Raw genomic sequence first — 24966 nt, 5'->3', positions numbered from 1 at the left:
TTTCAGGAAAAAAGTGTAAGCCAGCACCACCTTGTGGATCTGATCCTTGTGGTTGTAAAAGTTACCTACTGGCCCTTGTTAATTTGCAATTTATTTTATTTGGTGAAAAGGATTTATATGGTTGTCAGTTTGTATTTGTAGGTGACGTCACCGAGACCGTACAGTATCTATTTGTCTATCGAGTTATCTAACTAACGTTATCAGAATAATTTATGTTGTTGGCTACCAATAGGCTACTAGTAAAAAGGTAGCAAACTGCATGGTTCCGCCGACAGGCGGACTGATAATGGCCGGGTTTCCCAGATTCGTTAAGAAGCTCAATAACTATATAATGCGTTGTAGTTTTGTAATAGATTTGTTTTAGTTGAAAATCGATGAAAAAAGACCCACAATCTGAGTATAGGGTTAGAGTAATAGCAGAAGTTTTAGACATGGCCTATTTGTAATTTTTTTTTTAAATTTATAGCCAATTCTTCTCAGTCGTTAGCGTTATGTGAGTCAAACGGCTGAGCGGTGAGGGAATCGGGCTAGTAATCTGACGGTTGCCAGTTTCGATTCCCGGCCGTGTCGATTGACGTTGTGTCCTTGGGCAAGGCACTTCACCCTACTTGCTTCGGGGTTAATGTCCCTGTACTTACTGTAAGTCACTCTGGATAAGAGCGTCTGCTAAATGACTAAATGTAAATGTGAGTTCGGAGTTGTTCTATAAACTAATGTGATGTGGCACATTGAATGTGGGTGTGGCTGCAGAGGGTGTGACGGTAAGGCTTGTGCCAATATAACTGGGTGTGAGCTTGTAGGGTCACATCAGTACTTGGGGTGCCCGCCGGCAGCATTGTTTGTCATGTAAGTTTTTAACGTGTCTTAAGAATGTTATTCACCAAATGCTAAATTGCAGTCATGTTGTATACTGGTCCGTGGGTTTATTTGTAGCCTGTGCTTTGAAGTCGGTGATGATTGCAGTGAGTGTCGGGAAAGCTGATGGTGTCATCTTATCGGCTTTCTGTGTTTTGGGTATGTGTTTGCCTATAATGATTTTAAATATTAATTCTGTAGGCTATGGTTGCGATGTGCTGTGTTGTTGCCTTGTCTTATGTCAAATTGTTTGTGTTTCCTAGATGTGGTCTGTCACTGTTACCTGGAGCAGCCAACTTGTGAATACCAGATCTACTGCTACTGAGGTTTATGATATTTTGTATAGTAAAACCTGTAAATTCCGACTATATTCTCAGTGCCTCTTTAGTGAGGGGAACCTGGGTGTACTGGGCATTACACTAACCAAGTATATAACTTTCAATTCCTGCTATGATTCTCTGCGAGCATTCTCATAATCTAATACAAAGGCCACATTTCTTCTTGAGGTCAGAGCACCTGAGCCTGTCTGCTCTTCCTCTGTGGTTTGCAGCAGGTCAGAGCTCCTGAGCCTGTCTGCTCTTCCTCTGTGGTTTGCAGCAGGTCAGAGCTCCTGAGCCTGTCTGCTCTTCCTCTGTGGTTTGCAGCAGGTCAGAGCTCCTGAGCCTGTCTGCTCTTCCTCTGTGGTTTGCAGCAGGTCAGAGCTCCTGAGCCTGTCTGCTCTTCCTCTGTGGTTTGCAGCAGGTCAGAGCTCCTGAGCCTGTCTGCTCTTCCTCTGTGGCTTGCAGCAGGTCAGAGCTCCTGAGCCTGTCTGCTCTTCCTCTGTGGTTTGCAGCAGGTCAGAGCTCCTGAGCCTGTCTGCTCTTCCTCTGTGGTTTGCAGCCGGTCAGAGCTCCTGAGCCTGTCTGCTCTTCCTCTGTGGTTTGCAGCAGCTCATGCAGCCTCGGAGGTTCCAGAGCGTGGTAAAAGCTTTGCGTAAGAGGAAGGTAATGAAGTGAAAAGTCAGGAAACTGGGGCAGCTTTCTCTCATTAACAGGTTCATGTGCCATTAGTCTGCGGATTACATAAGCATCATCGCTGACCCAATATGTGCTTGATTTACAGACCAAAAGGAACAAAGTGACACTGTTGCGTGGTCTTCCTAAGCCAACACTGCTGTGTGCAGTGTTGCTGAGCTAACTTTGTGGCAAAAGCTCAGATGTTGACAAAAGCTAATTCAGTAGCTGCAGAATGTGAAACTCAGCCTCTACAGGCATGGTGCCGTCTTGTCGGCATCTCGTCTTGTGTTTAGATTCAGCTGAGACACAAAGAAGCCAGAGAACACCTTCCTTGGCTCTCACGTCTCCCTACGCCCAGCCAAGGAACTTTTTTGTTGGTGCATGAAAAGGCAGAAACACAAAATACAACGTGATCATATAATGTCATAGTTCATAACACAAACACAACACAAAAAAGGCAATTATACCTTCTGTTGTTGTGTACCATTTATTTAAGGTGGTTTGATGTACTACACAGCATCAGAAATGGAACTATCCAAAGTAATCACATATTGTTACTGCATCATGATGAGAAGTGACTGCTTAACTGCAATTAACTATTAATGAATGAATGGCTTCATTACCATTTTCGACACTGAACTTACTTTAATGGTTACAGCACGCGAAGAAAAACAACAGTCAGTGCAAAATGTTTTATTACATATGAGCAATGCCATTATACATGTACATATATCCACATATGAATGAGTGCAACATCATTGCGTAACCCGGAACTGATCATTACAGATACACTTCATGTGATTGTTTCAAATTGAAAACAGGGACATGCTTTAACACTGAGTTGTATACTACTGCAGAGCTGTGTGATGTTAGGAAGCAGTGATGCTGCACTGTCAGGTGCAGCGTGTTGTTCCCTGCTAACGGAAGTCAGTACTGTAGGTCACATGGATTCTAGAACATTCCCCGTGGTGACATTTGAGTTATTTTCTGAGGCTGAACGTTGTACTGAAATGCCCAACTACAGCGTCATCATTTTATTTTTTATCAATAAATATAAGCAACAAACATATTTGTATTTGCCAGTACAGTCATGGATTTTTACAACAACAAAAAAAAGAATCTGTACCTAGCCTCCATGGATCACAACTTTTCCATTGTGGTCAGGTGCCAGTCACTAGATATTCGTTCCACTGTAACTGAAGTGCAGAGATAAGTGCATATGACCAGTGCGCTTTAACAGTGTTTAGCTGTTCCCTTTTCAGAATGCCACAACAGGCCTTGTTAAACTGAGCGTGTCCCCTGGGTGGATGTGAAGCAGTGTCCTGCCAGCGTGTGTCCTGTGGGTCACTGCAGCTGGCAGCCGCGACAGTCATCCTCTGGACTGGTGTTGTCTGACGACTCGCTGTCACTGTTCACTAGGAAACACAACACACTCCAGTTACACACAGTAAACTGAGTAAACATTGTACATGCAATACAAGATGGTGGTCGGGATGTTTAGAAACAATAATCGTTTTTTTTGTTGCATTTAATTATTCATGATCATGACAGTGAAACCTTGGAGTATGTTGTAGCAGCACTCACGAGCTATGGGGAGGAAGGCTTCATCTCCGTTCTCTCTGATCATCTCCTCGATCTTGTCCAGCAGGTCTGAGACGCTCCTGGAGTCCTTGACAGGCGTCTTGCTGTCCATCACGTGGTAATAGTTCCCACAGTACTCCAGCAGGCTGTGCAGCTCCCGCCCCCCCCTCTGGATGTGCTCCTCGATGGGCGTGCGACCCAGCCAATCACCGCAGCTGAACAGTACCATGGTGTGCAGGCATGCCCTATCACCGAATAGGGCCTCGATGTGGGCTTCCAGGGTCCGCCTCTTCCTGGTGCTGAGGCTGCATACGACGGGCAGGACCAGCAGGATGGTGTGCGGGCCTGGGTAGAGCAGGGCTCCACCTCTCTTGGTCTCTTGGCGTATGCGTCTGGGCGTGCGTCTGACGGAGAACCAGTCCCAGCCCGGGGTGTCGACCACTGTGACGCGCCGGCCGGCCACCAGCGCCTGCCTCCGCATGCACAGCTCTGTCTCAAGACCAGACTCAAAGTCCCGCCGGCCGAGGATGGCGTTACCCACAGAGCTCTTCCCCACCCCCTTCCAACCCAGAAGAAGAACTCTAAGCTCTGAGAGAGAGAGACAGAGGAGAGAGAGAGAGGAAGAGAGAGAGAGGATGGCGGTGAGGGATTGAGGAAAGAGGAGAAAAAGGAAGGTGTGGGAGGGAAGGAAAAACAGGTGAGAAACGAAAGGAAAAAGAAGCACTTGTTGAGGCATGCTATGTACAGGGTTTTCAAGTTCCTTATTTTGTAAAATGTTTGAAGATAAATGTTGTTCTTGCTCTCACCTCTAGGAGGCCCTCCTATCATGCTAGGCCTCAGCCTCTCCTGCTCCTCCATCCTCCTCCTCTCCTCCTCCAGGGCCCTCCTGGCGTGCTCCTCCTCCAGCAGGGTCAGCTCGTTGAACTCAAAATACCAGCCCTGGTTCTCCTCCACCAGCTCCTCCACCTTCTCCAGCAGCTCCTGCACCTGTGTGCTCTCCTTCCCTCCGCGTAGTGTGTTATCCAGGGCATGGTACCTGCTCCCACACCTCTCCACCAGCCACTGCAGAGCCTCTCCTGTCTTCTCTATGTGCTCCTCAACAAATGTCCCTTTAGGCAGCTGATCCACGGCGGTAAAAACCAACATGCAGTGCCTCCAGGCTCCTCCGCCCAGCGCCTCCACCTGGTCCTCGGCTGCCTTGCGCTGGACCTCGGTGAAGGGTTGGGACACGGACATCACCAGGAGGAGGGCGTGTGGGCCGGGGGGGCACAGGATAGCCCCCATGAAAGGCCCCTCTATGCTAGCCTGTTCAGACTGGACGGCAGCTCCATGACCATCGCCACCACCGCCACCCTCATCGCCACCATCATCGCCACCGTCCCCCCCTGCGGAGGAGTCGGTGGGACCAGCCCAGGGAGGGGTGTCCACCACAGTTAAGCGTCGCCCGCGGGTCTCCTTGTAGATCACCATGCTGTGCGTGGTCTCCTCTCCGGTCTGGAACACCTCGTCCCCCAGGATGGTGTTGCCTGAGCGGGACTTACCGGTCTGCGCCCCTCCCAGCAGGAGCAGTCTGAGCTGCGGTCTGTGTTCCCCTGCTGGACGCAGAAACAGACTGCTGTGATTCTGAATGTGTGCTGTCAATAGGATGAGTGACAGGAAGTAGACGTGGCTAACAGCTTCCTGTTTCGATTTTGGTGCAGAATGACATGGGGTGAAGATGGAGGATGTTTTTTTTTCTGATACCAGCCGCTGTGACAGAGCAAGAAAGATGAATGAATTAGTACCTGTAGTGAAACCGTCAGAGGTGAAGCCACTTACCAGAGCCTGAGCTGCAAGACACTGCAGCCATCTTGTGTGTAGATCCTGTTGTTTCCCTATCAACCCCTCCTCTCCCTTTCTTAATCTTGCGAGTCCTAACACGCTCCCTTAGAGAATGTTCCGTGAGGTGTTGCGTAACCTGACTTGTCTGAAAGAGGCTGGCAGGCTAAATGTTTTCTCTTGGCTCTTTCTCTCATTCTCACTTTCATTCTCTCCCGGAACATAACACTAGCTCTTCCTCTAACTGCCTATCCCCCTCCTCTCTTGCTCTATCACACGTTCTTCCTCCTCTCTCTCTCTCTCTCTCTCTCTCTCTCTCTCTCTCCCTTCCCTCCCTCTATGTCGCCTCTTTCTCCCTCTTCTCCACTGCTTCTATTCGCTCTTCTCCCTCCTCTTCCCTGTTCTCCTTACTCTCTCCTCAGTCATCTGTTCAATAACAAAGATTGTGCAATGCAGATGGGTGGTTCATTCGGTGTCTGCGGCTTCAGGGATGTGATTCGTCACAGAAGGGAAACGGAGGCGGACGCTGGCTCAAGCACAGGCAGGGCAGAGTGCTTTTCACCGAGCAGACTGCCCTCAGACAGCAGGAACCGCACAGGACACAAGACGAAGATGCTCCTGTGAGCGCTGCGATAATGTTTAATCATTTAATTACAATACAAGAGTTGAAGACACGGGGGGTCAGGGAGAACTATTTTGCACCTAAAAACTATTTACGTACACCATTGAATTTATTACATAGTAAAGAGAGCAGATATACTTCGAAATTCGACGAAATTTCGCCTCCATTCATCTTCATTGACGTACCTTTTTATAAATATAAACTGTAGCCTAATAGTGTACCGCCTTTAACAATGCCTGCAATTGTTAATTGTGGGCAAATGTGAGGGATGTGTAGAAAAGACTGTTTCACCAATGACAGAACCTGTCGGCTGATTCATAACACTAGCAACCGAAAAGAGGTCGCGCGAAGTCTGAGGACTAGCCCGCATTTCATTCAGACAGACGGCACCAAGCAAGACTGGTACATCGTAGAAAGGTTTCTATTCTAAAGACGAGATTCTCAATATCGTGACACGAGGGCGCCACTTTTGTCAGATTTGAGAGTACACACACACCCCCCGTCTGTCGCTTTAAACCACCTCACGCGCCAGCATGTCAAACACGCTCCTGGCACGCCTTCTACCGTATGTCGACTGTCGTAAAAGTAAGTGGTGCAGTGATGGACAGCAGCGCTCAGGCTCTACAATCTATGGGTTCCGGACACAGCGGACTGTCACAGTGCAGAGTCGACAAGATTTAGGAAGAAATAACTAGCTACCCAGACATTCTGAACAACATGGACGGCTCTGGAGACGAGTTTATGATGTACCGTTCACCGCTGGTGTCACGGTATGCCAGCAAAGAAATGGCCTACAACTTCAGTGACAGAAAGAAATTCACGACCTGGAGGAAGCTTTGGATCTACCTGGCCAAAGCTGAAAAGGTTTGATACAGTAATCTGTAGCTAGCTAAAACTACACGTGACATACACGATACACTTGTTATTTTGTCGGTAGTTTACCGTACCGCTGCAAACTTAAACTCTGTGCATCTGATTGGAGTAAATGTGAACTTTGCGACCTTGAAAAAGAACGATCAAGTTCCCTTGTCTAAATATAGTTTTAGAGACCTCTTAAATGAAGTGCTCTCTAAGACAAGCTTGGTAGCCTGGAAGACGAGCAGCCGCGTGTAAGGTGGTCTTCCAGTTGCAGGAACTGGTCATGTGAGCAGTCAAGCTGGTTGAGTAGCTTTGATGTATTTTACCCTAAATCCATAACGTGTTAAAGATGGATCCCTTGAAGCAGCGGTTGTGAGATTGATTTACTGTACTGTGAGCAGTACGGACTTGTCAATAGTATCCTCCAAGGTATCTTGGTAGGTCAGATTAGTTAGTCAGCTGAGCTAGTCCCTGTCTGAATGTTGTATCTGTCCTATTTATTCTTTACTGATCTCTACTGAATTCTGGAGTGGTGTCAGTATTGTCTCAAGAGATCAGGGCAGATTTGGGAACTTGCATTGTTACTTAAGTCGAAGTTTCATGAAGCATTGCGGAACAACATCGTTTTTCTCTGGAGACTGGACTAAAGTCTAAAATAGCTCAGAATGTCAGGGTAACAAGAGACTGACCCAGAGAACTGGCCTGGCCCTCACTTTCTCCCCAACCCAAGGCCCATCACTACCAGTGTGTCCCTGACTAGCCCCAACCAGCCCGGGTAGGTGGTTCACCTCGTGACTGTTGTACTTAATCAGTTGCTTTGCTTGGGACAAATTCCTAATTGAATTTCCTGAATGCCACATGACTTTCAACATAGCTCTGTGTGCTATCACCACTTAATAAGCCTCCTGTTAAATGTGCCTAAAAACGCCTAAACAGCATACCCAAAGTAAATTGGAAGCTGTTCTTGAACCATTTGGAGTACATGCATGTAAATGATCTCTTTTGAAAGCTGACACTGGAGTTATGTCCCCTGTTGTCCGGACCCCTGTCAGTCCTACTAGTGTTGAGTATTAGAAGCTTGAACACAAGGAAAGTGAACATTTCTATTTCCGCCTAGATTTTGTTTTGAAAACAGAGGCCTGAAGAGGCCTAGAGGTGGTAGGTATTAGCTGGAAGACTAAATTGGACCACAGGTTGAAGCCTTACCCAATTCAAATCAAAAGTCAAACATAATACCACAATATATTCATATTTGACACATGTTTTTATAAGAGTACATCCAGGCATTTTCTAAAAGGGTCTTTTGGAGACTCCAAAATGACCCTTTGTAACCAAGGTCAAATACTCAGGATAAAAAGGTATTATTTTTCATAATTGTTATCTCTAATGAAAGGTGGTACTTAGAACTATCATATATAATAGCTAAAGGACGCACAGACCTAGTTGGCTTTAGAGGGCTGTCAACGGGGCATGGAAGCTCCTATTGGGTCAATCAAAAGGGGAGGGTTCAACGGACATTTTGATGCCTTCATATTGTAAATACTCCGTTGCTAACCGGAGAAAATAACACTTTAACCCTTGTGTTATCTTCGGGTCATTCTGACCCATCAGTCATTGTGACCCACCGTCGTATTGCGACAACTTTACCGCATACAAAAACAAAGTGAAGCATTTTCTTTTAACCGTTGGGCTGTCTCAGACCCCCCACATTGCAAAGGTTAAAAGAAAATTATTTTTATTTGTTTTTGTAGTGGGTAAAATTGGGTAAACACAATGATGGTTCATTATGAACCTTTGGGTCATGTGACCCGAAGGCAGCACAAGGGTTAATGTGAACATGTTGTTTCTTCCGTCGGCTAACTTGCATAATGAAACAAAGGATAATGGCTATTCATGAACGTAAAACATTGTATTTGGACAAATTACTTTACATGGTTAGATACTTTGAACCCTTGGGACTGTAAGCAGATCAAGTTTTGATGGCATGATTTGCACACCTGGACCTATTTGAACCACTTAGGGTGAGTACAACTTTTTTCTTTGGCATTGTTGAAGGAATGTTCACCGGAAAAAGACGTTGACTTTGCTTGCTATTGCGACTTGATCTTGAATTGGTTTATTTCAATGGAAGCACAAGAATCGTAGCTTTCCAATGATGTATAACATGTGTAGCGTCTAAAAAATATATTTGTTAGAATTTAGTGCGTCGTAACTGAGGGAGGGGGAGGCAGCATTTTTGTCACGCGGGCGAAACAGGAGCGTAAACAGGTGTAATCAGAACCCCAACATTTGTTCCAGCCTACCGGAGATGAGGACAGTATTTCATCATCTTTAGTCTTGGTGCTAATAGATTTTATATTCTGAAACAGCAGAGTTGAACAGGGAGTGTACACCACTCAGCCAAGCATTCCTGCTATTAAAATACGGTTTACCATAAACATTGAAACTTTAGTGGAAATATTTCAACTTAATAAAGCCTTCTCTCGTTTCCCATCTCCTCCTTTGCTGCCTCCCCCTTCTCTGCTCGTCCTTCCCCCCTCTTCCCCCTCTACTCTCCCCCTGCCCTGCTCTCCCTCCTCTCTGCCCCGTCCCTCTGCCCAGGCCCTGGGCCTGCCCATCACCGATGCCCAGGTGGCAGAGATGGAGAGCCACAGGGAGGACATCGACTTCGCCATGGCGGCGGATGAGGAGCGCAAGCTGAGGCATGATGTCATGGCCCACGTGCACACATTCGCCCACTGCTGCCCCTCCGCCGCACCCATCATCCACCTGGGCGCCACCTCCTGCTATGTTGGGGACAACACGGTAACTGCCCCCGTCACCCCTCACTGCCCCCCTCTCACCCCTCACTGGCCCCATGCTGATCTTCAAACTCCATTTTGTCTGTATAACCCTTTTAAAACGCAATATCACAGAGGGCTCCACATGCGCTGCCTAGTCAGCCAACCTCCATTTGTTTGTCTCCTTCAGGATTTGATCATGCTGCGTGATGGCTTTGACATTCTGCTGCCCAAGGTGAGAGTACAGGCTTGTAATGTCTGACAGTGTCTGAGGAGATTATTATATTATTAATAAGCCATCACCCATTAAAACATGAAACCTCAGCAGTAAATAAGAGTGGCTCCTGTGTGCTCATAGCTGGCCCGTGTGGCAGACAGGCTGGTGAACTTTGCTGAGAAGTATGCTGACCTCCCAACTCTGGGCTTCACACACTACCAGTGAGTGAATGCTCTGTCTATATCACACATGTCTTTATGCTAGTCTTGTCCTTTCCTGTGAATACTACATGACTGTGTTTAACTTCTCTGACTCTAGACGTGCTGATGTTCTCTCAGATCTGAACATCTCTCTCATCTCTCCATGTCCTCCTCCCCCCCCCCTCCCTCCCCCCCTCTCCCCCAGACCAGCGCAGTTAACCACGGTGGGCAAGCGGGCGTGTCTGTGGCTCCAGGATCTGGCCATGGACATGAGGAACCTTCAGCGTGCCCGCGACGACCTGCGTTTCCGGGGGGTCAAAGGAACCACAGGCACACAGGCTAGCTTCCTGCAGCTCTTCCAGGGGGACCATGAGAAGGTAAACACTTTATACGCTGAAATAAATGTCTTGATTCACATATACAAACAGAGAGTTCTCTCACAATCCGTGTATCATTCGTTCTTTCATTTTTCAATTGAGAAACGAAAAACGAGAAACGAAAAACAATTGTTTTTCTTGTTATTCAATTGAGAAACCAAAATCCAAAAACGGGGCACTGACCGAAAATGATTTAGAAATGTTGTTTTGGGTGACCCGGAACTTGTGACCCAAATGACTTCTTCATGTATTCCACTAATTTCTCTTAATCTAGATAGCCTACTCAAACAATCATGGAGAGTTTTATATTGTTTAGAGGAACAAAACGTGCGGCCATGGTGTCGACACCACTGTTATTCAAAGTGGCTCTTAGCGCAGCGCTGGGTTTATAGGCAAAATAGATAGGCTAACCTGGAAGGTCCTGCCGATTTTTTCGGTTGTCATCAGGATTGTAAATTAACTTTTTTGATCACCAGCCAATGTGGCTCTGGTAACAATCAGAATTTCCACTAACCACATTTTCGGTGAAAATAAGAGAAATTATGAGTGCCACTGAATGCATTTGATCATTTTATTAACATTGTTGGCATGAAAAACACAAGTACAATACATACAACAAAATATACACTGAAAGTGCAAACATTCCATTTCAAGTTTGGGATCTATCTACATTCTTCCTTGTGTTTTCTGGTGGACGCTCGTTTCCATGGTTTCTCGCTCTGGTTACACTGCAAACTGCACGCAGCCAACGGGCGTATGAGTAACAACTTCCGGGTCACCAAAAACACAATTTCTAATTCATTTTCGGTCAGTGCCCCGTTTTTGGATTTGGATTTTGGTTTCTCAATTGAATAACGGAAAAACGAATAATTTGGGGGTTTTGGTTTTTGGTTTATCAATTGAAAAATGAAAGAACGAATGATACACGGATTTCTCACACTGTTCCTTCTCTGTTTTGTAGGTGGAGGAGCTGGACAGGATGGTCACAGAGATGGCCGGCTTCAAAAAGTAAGCACACATGAGGAGCCTCACCAGCGGTCACTGCTTAGTCTTAGGATGGAGCTTTAACAGTCATATTCATGCAGCTATCGGGACCCGGCTCATTTACTCTTGATAACTTGTTTTCCCTCGTGTTTGTGATGGTTGCCATGCAGAGCCTACCTAGTTACGGGGCAGACGTACAGCCGGAAGGTGGACGTTGACTCTCTGGCCTGCCTGGCCAGCCTGGGGGCCTCAGTCCACAAGGTGAGCTGCTGCCCCTGAGGAAACACCACCCTAGCATAGGAAACACCACCCTAGCATAGGAAACACCACCCTAGCATAGGAAACACCACCCTAGCATAGGAAACACCACCCTAGCATAGGAAACACCACCCTAGCATAGGAAACACCACCCTAGCATAGGAAACACCACCCTAGCATAGGAAACACCACCCTAGCATAGGAAACACCACCCTAGCATAGGAAACACCACCCTAGCATAGGAAACACCACCCTAGCATAGGAAACACCACCCTAGCATAGGAAACACCACCCTAGCATAGGAAACACCACCCTAGCATAGGAAACACCACCCTAGCATAGGAAACACCACCCTAGCATAGGAAACACCACCCTAGCATAGGAAACACCACCCTAGCATAGGAAACACCACCCTAGCATAGGAAACACCACCCTAGCATAGGAAACACCACCCTAGCATAGGAAACACCACCCTAGCATAGGAAACACCACCCTAGCATAGGAAACACCACCCTAGCATAGGGTGCCGTCCATATATAGCATAGCATATATATATATATAGTAGTTGTTTCAGTTGTTAACCATGTGAAACTCCTCTCCCTCTTCTCCTCCATCAGATCTGCACCGACATCCGCCTGCTGGCTAACCTGAAGGAGATAGAGGAGCCCTTTGAGAAAGAGCAGATTGGTGCGTCATGACTAGATACCCAATCCCCTTTACCCCAATGCTGTCTCCACTCTAATGACTTACTTAATAAACTGTCTCCTCCAGGGTCCAGTGCCATGCCTTACAAGAGGAACCCGATGCGGGCGGAGCGCTGCTGTAGTCTGGCTCGCCACCTGATGGCGCTGATCTCTGACCCCCTGCAGACTGCTGCCGTCCAGTGGCTGGAGAGGACATTGGACGACAGTGCCAACAGGTGAGCACAGTGTCCAACATCTCTCTCTCTATTGCTCATGTCTCTCTGCGTTTCTCCATGTCTCTCTCTCATGTCTCTCTGCGTTTCTCCATGTCTCTCTCTCATGTCTCTCTGTGTTTCTCCATGTCTCTCTCTCATGTCTCTCTGTGTTTCTCCATGTCTCTCTCTCATGTCTCTCTGTGTTTCTCCTTGTCTCTTTCTCATGTCTCTCTGTGTTTCTCCATGTCTCTCTCTCATGTCTCTCTGTGTTTCTCCATGTCTCTCTCTCATGTCTCTCTGTGTTTCTCCATGTCTCTCTCTCATGTCTCTCTGCGTTTCTCCATGTCTCTCTGTGTTTCTCCATGTCTCTCTCTCATGTCTCTCTGTGTTTCTCCATGTCTCTCTCTCATGTCTCTCTGTGTTTCTCCTTGTCTCTCTCTCATGTCTCTCTGCGTTTCTCCATGTCTCTCTCTCATGTCTCTCTGTGTTTCTCCATGTCTCTCTCTCATGTCTCTCTGCGTTTCTCCATGTCTCTCTCTCATGTCTCTCTGTGTTTCTCCATGTCTCTCTCTCATGTCTCTCTGTGTTTCTCCATGTCTCTCTCTCATGTCTCTCTGTGTTTCTCCTTGTCTCTTTCTCATGTCTCTCTGTGTTTCTCCATGTCTCTCTCTCATGTCTCTCTGTGTTTCTCCATGTCTCTCTCTCATGTCTCTCTGTGTTTCTCCATGTCTCTCTCTCATGTCTCTCTGCGTTTCTCCATGTCTCTCTGTGTTTCTCCATGTCTCTCTCTCATGTCTCTCTGTGTTTCTCCATGTCTCTCTCTCATGTCTCTCTGTGTTTCTCCTTGTCTCTCTCTCATGTCTCTCTGCGTTTCTCCATGTCTCTCTCTCATGTCTCTCTGTGTTTCTCCATGTCTCTCTCTCATGTCTCTCTGTGTTTCTCCATGTCTCTCTCTCATGTCTCTCTGTGTTTCTCCATGTCTCTCTCTCATGTCTCTTCCTGTGTGTGTGCTCCTCAGGAGGATCTCTCTCCCTGAGTCCTTCCTGACCGCTGACATCATCCTCAGCACTCTGCAGAACATCACAGAGGGCCTGGTGGTTTACCCCAAGGTACGACCCTGCCCCTGATACAGGACACATGTCATGTAACATACTGCTGGAGGGCGGTCGGAAATGGTTTTCCGCTCATCTGATTGCATGAACACTGGGGTCAAGTCCCTGATGTTCCAGTAAAGCACTTCATCTACATTCTGTTCATTCTCCTGTTTGTCCTCCTGCCTCTCTCCTGTCTCTCCTCCCTGGCCTCATGTCTCTCCTCCTGTCTCTCCTCCCTGGCCTCATGTCTCTCCTCCTGTCTCTCCTCCCTGGCCTCATGTCTCTCCTCCTGCCTCTCTCCTCCTGCCTCTCTCTTGTCTCTCCTCCCTGGCCTCATGTCTCTCCTCCTGTCTCTCCTCCTGCCTCTCTCCTGTCTCTCCTCCTGCCTCTCTCCTGTCTCTCCTCCTGCCTCTCTCCTGTCTCTCCTCCTGCCTCTCTCCTGTCTCTCCTCGCTGGCTGCCAGGTGATCGAGAGACACATCCGTCATGAGCTTCCCTTCATGGCTACAGAGAACCTCATCATGGCCATGGTGAAAGCTGGAGGCAACAGACAGGTGTGTTTAGTTCCTTTATCTGTGTCTGTTGATGTCTGTCTAAATTGTGTGATGCTGTGTGTGTCTGGACACTAGGTGTTTTGTGTTGTCTTGTGGGAAATTTACTACAGTGTTTAAATTCCACCTTTGGACTAGTTGGTTTAACTTGATCTGTGTCACATGACCCTGACCCCCGTGTGTCACATGACCCTGACCCCCGTGTGTCACATGACCCTGACCCCCGTGTGTCACATGACCCTGACCCCCGTGTGTCACATGACCCTGACCCCCGTGTGTCACATGACCCTGACCCCCGTGTGTCACATGACCCTGACCCCCGTGTGTCACTTGACCCTGACCCCCGTGTGTCACATGACCCTGACCCCCGTGTGTCACATGACCCTGACCCCCGTGTGTCACATGACCCTGACCCCCGTGTGTGCAGGACTGCCATGAGAAGATCCGGGTTCTGTCACAGCAGGCGGCTGCTGTGGTCAAGCAGGAGGGCGGGGACAACGACCTCCTGGCCAGGGTCCAGGCCGACCCCTACTTCACCCCCATCCTGGCCCAGCTGGACTCCCTCCTGGACCCCACCACCTTCATCGGCCGTGCCCCACAGCAGGTACCACCCTCCTCCTCCACCCCTCCTCATCCTCCACCCCTCCTCCTCCACCCCTCCTCCTCCTCCACCGCTCCTCATCCTCTCTGTTCCTCCCCAACATCATCCTCCACCCTGGGCTCCTGTGTGGCTGTGCTCTGATAGAGACAGCCCAGTGGAAGAGTCTTTAGAAGAGTCTCTCTTTGAGTCTCCAGTCTGTTACTTCCTGCTGGGCTCACTACCTCTCCTGCCCCTTGTTGTCTCACTGTTTCTGCCCCCCCTCCTCAGGTGAGACACTTCCTGGACGAGGAGGTCCGTCCCCTGCTGGGGCCCTACAGGGCCAAGATGGACGTCCAGATAGAGCTGGAGCTCTGAGCCACGCCCACTCAGAGACACTCCTCGTGTGATTGCTCTGTTAGACGCCCACACAGATGACTGCGTTAGTGTCATGTTCTCAGTCACACCCTAGTGATTAGTGGCACATGGTAAAAACTGTCCTTTTACCACCAGCGTTCAAAGTCATTTGTCAGTGTCATTGCTGTGTGTCATTAATATGGAGTAAAGTGGTGGAGCCTGATGGTGCTTCCACAGCGCAGGGTGGGAGGTAGACACGCTCACACACTCACACACACCAAGTGAGCCTTTGTCATGAGCAGCCTTATGAATGTTGTACTGTGCAACAATAAAATACTCCCAATACTAAAATCATTAGTGTTTTCTTCTGATCCACTGGGTCAGTTCTCTGTCTCCTGCTCAGTAGACAGGGTGCAGGGTGTTATGGAACCTCATAGCCTTTGTCATTATCTCTATTACTCAGACCATCATAAAATAAATGTGATAGGGAATTGATTAATGATTAATTGCAGTAGTGGGACTAATGTGAAAGGAAAAGGGAGTACGTTGTCCGTCTGCATGTTTGTGAGAATCGTGTGTCTATTTGAATGTAGTCTCACCATTCAGACTTCCAAAGGAATCAGAAGTCTGGTGGGAAAGGATCCTGAAATGGACGAGGATGAGGACAGCATGAGAGGATCTCAAATACAGGTGGTTCATAGTGAGAGGGAGGTGGAGGAAGACATATGTTTGTGGATCACTGGGAGGAACCTATGCAAGAGGTCATAAATATTCAAAAATGGGCTCAAAGTCCAGACCACCCCACACTGCCGCATTGTTAAAGCTGTTATTTATGTTGCATGTTTCTTACAGCTAAGCAGGTGTACGCTCAGTGAAATCTGTCTTTTGGAATAACTGCCAGGAATATAAGGTTCCATATTTTCTTGGATAGCCTAACCAAACAAAAACTTCACAATACCACATTTCTTTTGATGAGATCATCTTGTATGTTTACGAAGATATCCAGGTAAACACAGAAGCTGTTTCTGTTTTATTTATGATTATTGTGATAATTTGTGGCGCTACACGGACTGAAAGTTCCTCGACTTCATTCTGAGTTCCCTGGCTTCACTGCCTCTCTTCACTGAGTGAACGGAATATTGTTTGTGGGTCGTTCATGTGGTCTGACTGCTGTTCCTGCCCTGTAGACATTCTCTCATTCTTTTAACTGTGTTTTTGTTGTTGTTGTTGGAGTGACAACTTTTATGTTTTATATGTGTTTTTCACTTTATGTATTTTTCTCACTCACCTCCCCCTCTCCCTTCTCCCCCTGTCCCTCTCTCCCCTTCTCCCCCTCTCCCTCTCTCCCCTTCTCCCCCTCTCCCCCTGTCCCTCTCTCCCCTTCTCCCCCTGTCCCTCTCTCCCCCTCTCCCTCTCTCCTGCTCAGATGTGGCTGTGGGCGTTGCTTCCGGTCGGTCTGGCTGTGTTTGGCACGGTGGGCATCTGGTTAGTGTGAGTATCTGACCTGCCTACACTAACCCTCCACCACACCCTCCCAAACCATGTCCTGGACACTCCAGGCCATACTTTGGTTCCTGTTAGCTTAGCCAGCAAGTCTAATGCTAACACAGTCAAACAGTATTTATGATTAGCACACCTGTATATATCCACTACTTCTGTACTGTGTTTGTTGCAATTTGTATCCAAGCATCAAAACATTTTCACCTGAAGACGGGCTTCCTCGTGTCAGTTTTAGTCTTAGAGAAAGCTTTGCTGTGATTCAAGAGAGACTGTTTGAACCAGTGTGTCTGGACTGAAGTTCTCAGAAGGATAACTCCAGTTTGGCCTGATCAGGTTTGGCATGGCTGTGTCCAACGGGACTGTGAATGTGACTGTGGAGTTTCCTTACATCAGGTAGGAGGGAACACATCCACCTACGTACAGTACATGCATCCCAAACTGTGGACATCATTACAGTATAGATATAGTAGTTTTGGCCCATGACATAATGTCTGTCTTTTCATTTGATTGACGATTTACAGATAACCTGTGAAGTAGGAATTAAATCTCTTATAAAATATGATCTCTGGCCGCGACAAGGTTTAAGTTCACAGAATTCATTCTGATGTTCAGCTATCCAGGATAATCTTGGTTCCCATCTGTCGATGCATTCAGATCTCATGTCCTACAGGTTGGAATTGTCTAACAGTGTTTCCATCCCAGCACATGTGGGTCCTTCAGCCCGCAGAGCTGCATCTTCTCTCAGGTCTGCAACACCTGCGCTGTCCTCGGTAGGTGACCCTTCAGACGGGGGTTAGGGTGACGTGTACATGACATTATATTACATTTTTAGCTTTCAGCCATGTCTTTATTCAGCAAAACCTCCGTTTCTCTCTCAAACGCACACACACATGCTCACACACACACACACACACACACACAAATGCACACACACAGCCTTGTGGGTGGTAGTTATTCGTTTCCAGCAGATCAGGGACTATGGTGACGACAGCAAGGTGAACTTAGCCAGCATCATCCTGGGGTTCATCTCCTCTATAGGGATCTCCATCATCGGAAACTTTCAGGTGAAGCCGTCTCTTTCTCCTCATCTTCCTTCCTCTGACAGTCACAGTATTCTGGAATTATAATACTTTGCTATGGTATTATAACTCCTTTGGCTATTGAAACACACACTCTCGCTCTCTCACTCTCTCTCTCTCTCTCTCTCTCTCTCTCTCTCTCTCTCTCTCTCTCTCTCTCTCTCTCTCTCTCTCTCTCTCTCTCTCTCTCTGTCTCTCTCTCTATTTCCTCCTTGTCTTCATATATGTCAGCAATCTGTGCTGTTAGGGCCCCACCTGCTGGGGGCATGTCTGGCCTTCTTCGTGGGCCTGGTCTACTTCTGGCTGCAGGCGTGGCTCACCTACAGGGCAGCGCCCTCTCAGGAGCGCTGCTGGGTGGGTCTGATCAGAACCGTGTGCTGCAGCAGCTGCACGCTCCTGGTCATCCTCAGTATCCTTCCGCACGCACGCACACTCCCAGAAGAACACCTGCAAAGAACACTGTAAATACATATTAGCTACATGAAAGGCAGTGCAGACTCAAATACATTCAGATTTACATGTTTGCAGAATTCAGGTTTGAGGAGCACCTTAGTCTAACAACTCTGGAAGTGTGTGTCCTCCACGCTCCTTGACCACTCGCTCTCCACCAGTGGCCGTATTCCACAACACAGGGAACCGAACCGGGGGGGCAATATGCGAGTGGGCCCTGGTCATGATCTTCTTCGTCCAGTTTGGCCTGTTTGGCGCAGAGTTTCGCCACATAGACTACCACAAGCTGACAGTGCAGAGAAAAGGCTAAGGCAGCAACGCCTTGGCGCCCGCCACGAGTGGGGAGCTGCGGATGAGCGCCGTGGCCGTAGGACCCTCTGTGGAGGAGAACGGCGCCGGTGGGTTGTTGTAACGACAGCGAAACTGAATGACTGTATTGTAATATGCTAATCTGAATGTATCGATGTTTACAGTTCAGGTATAAAAAATTTAAAAAAATATGTGTCACTTCTATTGTCTTTGTTCCAACAGAAGTGTGTGTGAGTGGGAAAGGGGAAGCAGTGTGTTCTCAGAAACACAAAGACCTGAGACACAGATACATGTCTACATGTTTGTTTCATGAGGGACTAGAGGGGTGTATTCTATCATTCAGACACACGAGGGCGATATCGAGCTTTATAATCCTCACTGAGAAACTCACTCTGCCACTACATGTCTTCAGTTCGAAGCTTTTGGGTTTCCAACTCCTTCAGGATATGTAAATAATGTAAGATGACTACGGAGGAATGCCCCTTTGGCAGTTGTGTTTATATGTAAGGACCCTGTGTTGGAATGGTGTGAGAAATGTTTTACATAACACAACTCATTTAGCACATGGACACCCCCCCCCCCCCCACACACACACACACACCCCTACACACCCCTTCCCAACCACACTGCCTCCGCACACACACACCGGGAAAAGCCTGGCCTTTGTCTGTGGTTCCACCTGTCAGCTTGCTCAGCTGGGAGGATGGAGGCCTGATGGAGGGTGGAGGCCTGATGGAGGCCTGATGGAGGGTGAAGGCCTGATGGAGGCCTGATGGAGGATGGAGGCCTGATGGAGGCCTGATGGAGGGTGGAGGCCTGATGGAGGCCTGATGGAGGGTGAAGGCCTGATGGAGGCCTGATGGAGGATGGAGGCCTGATGGAGGGTGGAGGCCTGATGGAGGCCTGATGGAGGGTGGAGGCCTGATGGAGGGTGGAGGCCTGATGGAGGGTGAAGGCCTGATGGAGGGTGGAGGCCTGATGGAGGGTGGAGGCCTGATGGAGGGTGGAGGCCTGATGGAGGCCTGATGGAGGCCTGATGGAGGCCTGATGGAGGGTGGAGGCCTGTTGCATTCAGCATGAGAGAAAAAGGACAAATGGTGAAGTAGTGAACAGTCACATGATGAAACACAAGTATTTTCAGATATCTTTCCATAACAGACCCGTGACTTGGATCTCACGTCAGCTGAGTGAGAACGTTATTGTCTTTCATGTCTGGAGATCCAGCGGCCAGGCCAGCCTGGTGTGACCAAGAGGACTGATGGGAAAATGCTGTCCTGGTGACCTGCCAGAGGGTGCTCCTAATTTAGACATTCTGAATTCACCAGCAGTTGTGGAGGGTTTTTCCAGGCGGCCTGAGCCAGTGGCCTGTGTGGTGGGAGGGGTCCTGGGCTCTGCTGGACTGTCCCAGCCTAACTACAGAACTTTCCCATCCAAGTTCAGACTGTGGGGACATTCTCCTCAACTGTCAATGTAAACTACCTTTGATTATACAATTTTATATTGTTTATATGTGATCCATTAAAATCTGTTGGCTCCATATAAATGCAGGGAAAATTGGTTTTTATGACCCCACCCCGCCCCCCCACTGCCCCCCCACCCCCCGTACCACTGCCCCCCCCCCCCCCCCACTGCCCAACTCCCTGTCCTGGTAGCATTCCTTCACATACTACACGCTGTGTGATCTCCAGAGGGGGCTTTGATGAGAGAGCTGAGCTCTCTCATGGAGACAGCCTGGAATTCTCTGGGAATGTACTGGAGCTGGTTTCCTTTCCAGCTTCAGTTGTTGTGGGTTCTGGCTGTAGGCTCCAGGGCTGTGGGCTCCACGGCTGTGGGCTCCACGGCTGTGGGCTCCACGGCTGTGGGCTCCAGGGCTGTGGGCTCCACGGCTGTGGGCTCCAGGGCTGTGGGCTCCACGGCTGTAGGCTCCACGGCTGTGGGCTCCAGGGCTGTGGGCTCCAGGGCTGTGGGCTCCAGGGCTGTGGGCTCCAGGGCTGTGGGCTCCAGGGCTGTGGGCTCCAGGGCTGTGGGCTCCAGGGCTGTGGGCTCCAGGGCTGTGGGCTCCAGGGCTGTGGGCTCCAGGGCTGTGGGCTCCAGGGCTGTGGGCTCCAGGGCTGTGGGCTCCAGGGCTGTGTATCCCCTGTGATGCTTCTGTGACCAGACCGAGAACAGGGAGCATGAACTTGGAACACAGCTGCTTTATTTAGATGTGATCCAACCACAAGATTTAATAAAACAACAAACCAACATCAAAAGCAAGAACTAGCAGCGTTCTACCCAGCCTTCAAACACTGAGGACAGCTGTGCACAACAAGACCTGGGATAAAAAAGGTAACCAGATTGAAGAATGTCAAGTGTTTAGTTTAGTCCCAAACTAAGGGCCATGGATTAAGTAATGAGCCTGCTGCCTTGTTGGTTTTGACTGTGATTCAGACGTGTTCCATGTCCAGGCCCTCTGTAATCTGCCCCCGCACCTGTCTCTGCTCCATGGCTCTGTCGCACCGCTAACAATGGCCCTGCCTGCCTATCTCTGACCCCTCACTCCGGACACCTCCGTCCCCACAGCCCTCCACCTCTTATCTTGGGCAGCCAAACCCTGTCCACAGGCCCCTCGCAAAGGCCACCGTCTGGGAGGAGGGGGGTGGACAAGCAGAGAGGATGACAGAGAGAAACAAGTGGGGAGAATGAGATGGAGAGAGACAGAGAGACATGTAGAAAAAGAGATAGTGAGAAAGATAGAGAGACACAGATGGAGATACAGAGAGACAGACTGAGAAGGAGAGAAAGAGAGAGAGAGATAAAGGAGTGAACAGTGAGTGGGCCCAGCCAGCCGTGATCTCACCCTCCTCTCTTTGGCACCAGCTTCCAGAAAGCTGCCCTTTTGCAGAAAAATGCCAAGCGCACCACATTCCACCTCCACACAAAAGCCCCCCCCCCCAGCCCCCCCCCCCCCAGCTCTCCCCCCCGAGCGTCCATCAGACAAGACATAATTATATAATTGCGCCCGTGCAGACGTGGACCCACAGACTGTATGTTTGTGTATGTGACAATGAGGGGAGTGTGGATCAGAGGGCCGAGGGGAGGCAGGCAGAGGAAGGCTGACTTGTGCTGGCTCTGCTACTCATCGTGGACGGGACTGGGGTGGTTCCGGTGGGGGACAGTCAGGGGTCACAGTCAGGGTCAGGGGTTACCGTCAGGGTCAGGGGTCACAGTCAGGGTCAGGGGTTACAGTCAGGGTCAGGGGTTACAGTCGACACAAGCTGCTGGGTGAGAGGGGTGAGAGTGAGGGAGAGAGAGACCAAGTCAGTTCACAATATGAGTCAATAACACTGAATAGTTGCAGTTGACAGAAATGTTCCAGTGATAGATGTGATGCAGGTGGACCAAGACATTGATCGAGAACACACACATACACACACACACACTCATAATGACTATAGTTTCAGAGTGGAACAGATAAGAGCTTTGGCCCCCTCAGCCCATGTCCGAGCTTACAGACGAGAATTGAGCCACTGTCCTTCTGAGCTGGCCTCCGCCCAGCAGCCTTCCCTAGCAGAGCAGCCTTGATCTGGGTGTGTCTCTCCTCACACGGGACAGCACAGAATAGACTATTGTTGACCACACAAGACAGAGGGCTGGGGGACGGGGGAAGAGGAAGAAACTGGTGATGAGGGGGAACTCAATTGCTGGAGAATTGCTTGGACAATACAGTTTGGCCTTTTCCTCTGAACACACACACACACACACACACACACACACACACACACACACACACACACACACACACACACACACACACACACACACACACACTGACGTACTTCAGACCTGGATGGAGAGGATGTGGAAACCAAGTGTAAGGGAGTCACAGTGAACATGCTCGTTCCTTTTTGTTGGCCAGCCTGTCTGAGCTTTCCCCTCCTCCTCTCCTCCCCTCCTCCTCTCCTCTCCTTTCCTCTCTCCTCCTCCTCTCCTCCCCTCCTCCTCTCCTCTCCTTTCCTCTCTCCTCCTCCTCTCCTCCCCTCCTCCTCTCCTCTCTCCTCTCCTTTCCTCTCTCCTCCTCTCCTCTCCTCCCCTCCTCCTCTCCTCTCTCCTCTCCTCCCCTCCTTTCCTCCTCTCCTCCTCCTCTCTCTCTCTCCCTCTACCCCTCTTCCTTCGTTCTTCTTTATAAACCATATGGGGATGTATTTACAGTAGTTTCCCATCTGTTTCATCTCTGTGACTCCAACCATCAAACCTGCTATGCCAGCACAGCCTCTTCAATCCACCAACCAATTTCTCAGGTCCAACTCCTCTTCTCATTCTCCCAAATCCCTCGTTCCACCATCTCTCCTTGACCCCTTTCCAACGTGACTAAACTGACAGGCTGAATTCCATACCTCAATGTGGCTCCCGACAGTGTGATCTGAAACATTGCATACAGCTCTCTGCACAAGCTACACACACAGCAGCACTGTACACACACAGCACTGTATGAAACACAGCACTGTATGAAACACAGCTCTGATAAGATGCTTGATTTTCCTCTCTGTCTCTTTCCTCCTTCCTTCTTGCTTTCTTCTCTTCTCTCTCTAACCGTTGTTGTCTTCTCATGTTCTCAGGCTGCTGCTGGTGTTGTCTCAGCAGCAGCAGCCTGTAAACAGTTATTAAAGCCCCCCTCCCCCTGCCTCCCCCTGCCTCCCCCTGCCTCCCCCTGCCTCCCCCTGCCTCCCCCTGCCTCCCCCTGCCTCCCCCTGCCTCCCCCTGCCTCCCCCTGCCTCCCCCTGCCTCTGGGGGGATCCTGTAGGACTGGAGGATCAGGGGACCCAAGCACATTCCCCAGCATTCATCAAAGATCCTTCAGATGGTTTGATTCTGTTTGGAACCTAAACAGCTCTTGTGGTTTACAGTTTTGTTCAGTTGCTTACATGGTCAATACTGAAGCCTCTTTTTCAAAACTCTTTACACAGTCTGCATTAGCAACATGTTTTTTTTCTAAACTATTGTACTACTATTTTTTCAGTCAAAAAGTTGTCAGAAAAAAGATAGTGAATTTAAGTACTGAAACCAGAAAAATCTACTTAAGTACTTCCCATCTCTAAATAGGAGGATGTGTCCAGACATGACATCAGATGTTCTATGCCACTGCAGTCCAGGCCTCAACACTCGCTAACCTTTACAGGACGCCAGACTAGCAGCGAGACCTTTGGCTGGACCTGAATACCCTGACCTTTCTGATGCGTCTGGGTCTGTCAGAGTGGTGGAACAAGCTACTGTGTCACACTGGACAGAACACAGCCTTTATGTAAGCAGGACCACCGTGACATTTGGGTGTTCTGACCTGCTGTGCTCTCAGGGAGGATCAGACGCTGTGAGGAGCTTCCATCTCCGGCACTCAATCGTTGTCTTGTTACGGCCCTGTTGAAGTCAGGACAAGGCTTTGCTCTGTACGCTGGAGGTATACATCCCACAGGGGGTTGGCCGGGGTTGGACGGTGTTGGATGGTGACGGATAAACCAAACCTAAAGCAGACCCTAGGTGAAGAAAACCACAGAACATTTGCTCATATTTGCAGAAAGGAAACACACCAACCAATGAGAGCTCAGATTCAGACTGCTCAGGGTGTGTGTCTCCTGGTTCTGTCATCCTCATGTCACCAGCGTCGCTGCATCGCTTGTCAGAATCACTTCCTCCATCACTTCCTCCCTCACTTCCTCCTTCACCTGCTCTGCCAGAGACTCAAACTCAGGTGACTCAAGCACACAACTAACCTCTGATTTAACCAGCAATTCAATGATGCAAGTGGGTTTTCACCCACCTGCATCATTGAATTGAGGACCTGAGGACTGAGGACTGAGGACCTGAGGACCTGAGGACCTGAGGACCTGAGGACCTGAGGACTGAGGACCTGAGGACCTGAGGACCTGAGGACTGAGGACCTGAGGACCTGAGGACCTGAGGACCTGAGGACCTGAGGACCTGAGGACTGAGGACTGAGGACCTGAGGACTGAGGACTGAGGACTGAGGACCTGAGGACCTGAGGACTGAGGACCTGAGGACCTGAGGACCTGAGGACCTGAGGACCTGAGGACCTGAGGACTGAGGACCTGAGGACCTGAGGACCTGAGGACCTGAGGACCTGAGGACCTGAGGACTGAGGACCTGAGGACCTGAGGACCTGAGGACCTGAGGACCTGAGGACCTGAGGACCTGAGGACTGAGGACCTGAGGACCTGAGGACCTGAGGACCTGAGGACCTGAGGACCTGAGGACCTGAGGACCTGAGGACCTGAGGACCTGAGGACCTGAGGACCTGAGGACGTTGAAGTGACTCTTCACCAACCTCCATCACAACCACTGACACAACCATACTAACCATAACCCTAACCATAACCATAACCCTAACCCTAACCCTAACCCTAACCCTAACCATAACCATAACCATAACCATAACCATAACCCTAACCCTAACCATAACCCTAACCGGACCATGGGAAAGCTGAAGTAAAAGACAGTCTTTGTAAGAATTTTTTTTATTTAAAAATCTTTTTTTCCCTTCCCTCTTCTCTGGCTCACTGGTATTTCCGGATGGCTCCACATTTGCAAAATTAAGGCCATCGGAGTAGTCAT

General features: G+C 49.1%; 3 protein-coding genes across 5 annotated transcripts; 2 read left to right on the top strand and 1 right to left on the bottom strand.

Annotated features, from left to right (window-relative positions):
* Window positions 1–2528: 2528 nt before the first annotated feature.
* Window positions 2529–5575, bottom strand: si:dkey-110g7.8 (GTPase IMAP family member 8). Of its 2 annotated transcripts, none has more exons than XM_062485175.1 (4): window positions 5250–5575; window positions 4238–5023; window positions 3435–4019; window positions 2529–3265 (listed from the first exon to the last, which is right to left on the bottom strand). In XM_062485175.1, exons 1-4 carry the CDS (start codon window positions 5278–5280, stop codon window positions 3195–3197), a joined length of 1473 nt encoding a protein of 490 aa, XP_062341159.1. In that variant the 5' UTR covers window positions 5281–5575; the 3' UTR covers window positions 2529–3194. The 2 variants fall into 2 exon arrangements, with proteins under 2 accessions (XP_062341159.1, XP_062341150.1); XM_062485166.1 differs by having other exon boundaries at window positions 4238–5026; window positions 5250–5574.
* Window positions 5576–6436: 861 nt separating this feature from the next.
* On the top strand, window positions 6437–15170 carry adsl (adenylosuccinate lyase). The gene is made up of 13 exons (XM_062485187.1): window positions 6437–6735; window positions 9331–9534; window positions 9700–9744; window positions 9868–9947; window positions 10132–10303; window positions 11265–11311; window positions 11458–11548; window positions 12163–12232; window positions 12317–12464; window positions 13462–13552; window positions 14001–14090; window positions 14515–14691; window positions 14956–15170. The coding sequence occupies exons 1-13, from the start codon at window positions 6589–6591 to the stop codon at window positions 15040–15042; spliced, it is 1449 nt and encodes a 482-aa protein (XP_062341171.1). The 5' UTR covers window positions 6437–6588; the 3' UTR covers window positions 15043–15170.
* Window positions 15171–15800: 630 nt separating this feature from the next.
* tmem150b (transmembrane protein 150B) lies at window positions 15801–18531 on the top strand. 2 transcript variants are annotated; one of them, XM_062485287.1, is made up of 7 exons: window positions 15801–16027; window positions 16448–16506; window positions 16855–16914; window positions 17224–17291; window positions 17458–17585; window positions 17832–18009; window positions 18212–18531. In XM_062485287.1, exons 2-7 carry the CDS (start codon window positions 16448–16450, stop codon window positions 18358–18360), a joined length of 642 nt encoding a protein of 213 aa, XP_062341271.1. In that variant the 5' UTR covers window positions 15801–16027; the 3' UTR covers window positions 18361–18531. The 2 variants fall into 2 exon arrangements, with proteins under 2 accessions (XP_062341271.1, XP_062341263.1); XM_062485279.1 differs by having other exon boundaries at window positions 15802–16027; window positions 16448–16512.
* Window positions 18532–24966: the final 6435 nt, after the last annotated feature.

This window comes from Osmerus eperlanus, chromosome 2 (assembly GCF_963692335.1).
Source record: "Osmerus eperlanus chromosome 2, fOsmEpe2.1, whole genome shotgun sequence".
NCBI lineage: Eukaryota > Metazoa > Chordata > Actinopteri > Osmeriformes > Osmeridae > Osmerus > Osmerus eperlanus.
Note: the sequence above shows the minus strand (reverse complement) of the source record. Positions and strands in the feature narration are given on the sequence as shown.

What these genes read in the sequence shown, in the direction of transcription:
- si:dkey-110g7.8 (XM_062485166.1), bottom strand. Translation starts at nt 5,280, where the DNA reads ATGGCTGCAGTGTCTTGCAGCTCAGGCTCTG. An exon ending in GTCTTGCAGCTCAGGCTCTG is followed by an intron (nt 5,027 to 5,249) that starts GTAAGTGGCTTC and finishes TTCTGCGTCCAG; the next exon opens with CAGGGGAACACAGACCGCAG. An exon ending in AGCCTTCCTCCCCATAGCTC is followed by an intron (nt 3,266 to 3,434) that starts GTGAGTGCTGCT and finishes TGTGTTTCCTAG; the next exon opens with TGAACAGTGACAGCGAGTCG.
- adsl (XM_062485187.1), top strand. Translation starts at nt 6,589, where the DNA reads ATGGACGGCTCTGGAGACGAGTTTATGATGTACCGTTCACCGCTGGTG. An exon ending in TCCAGGGGGACCATGAGAAG is followed by an intron (nt 10,304 to 11,264) that starts GTAAACACTTTA and finishes TCTGTTTTGTAG; the next exon opens with GTGGAGGAGCTGGACAGGAT. An exon ending in TTGGACGACAGTGCCAACAG is followed by an intron (nt 12,465 to 13,461) that starts GTGAGCACAGTG and finishes TGTGCTCCTCAG; the next exon opens with GAGGATCTCTCTCCCTGAGT.
- tmem150b (XM_062485279.1), top strand. Translation starts at nt 16,448, where the DNA reads ATGTGGCTGTGGGCGTTGCTTCCGGTCGGTCTGGCTGTGTTTGGCACG. An exon ending in ACGGTGGGCATCTGGTTAGT is followed by an intron (nt 16,513 to 16,854) that starts GTGAGTATCTGA and finishes TGGCCTGATCAG; the next exon opens with GTTTGGCATGGCTGTGTCCA. An exon ending in CCATCATCGGAAACTTTCAG is followed by an intron (nt 17,586 to 17,831) that starts GTGAAGCCGTCT and finishes CATATATGTCAG; the next exon opens with CAATCTGTGCTGTTAGGGCC.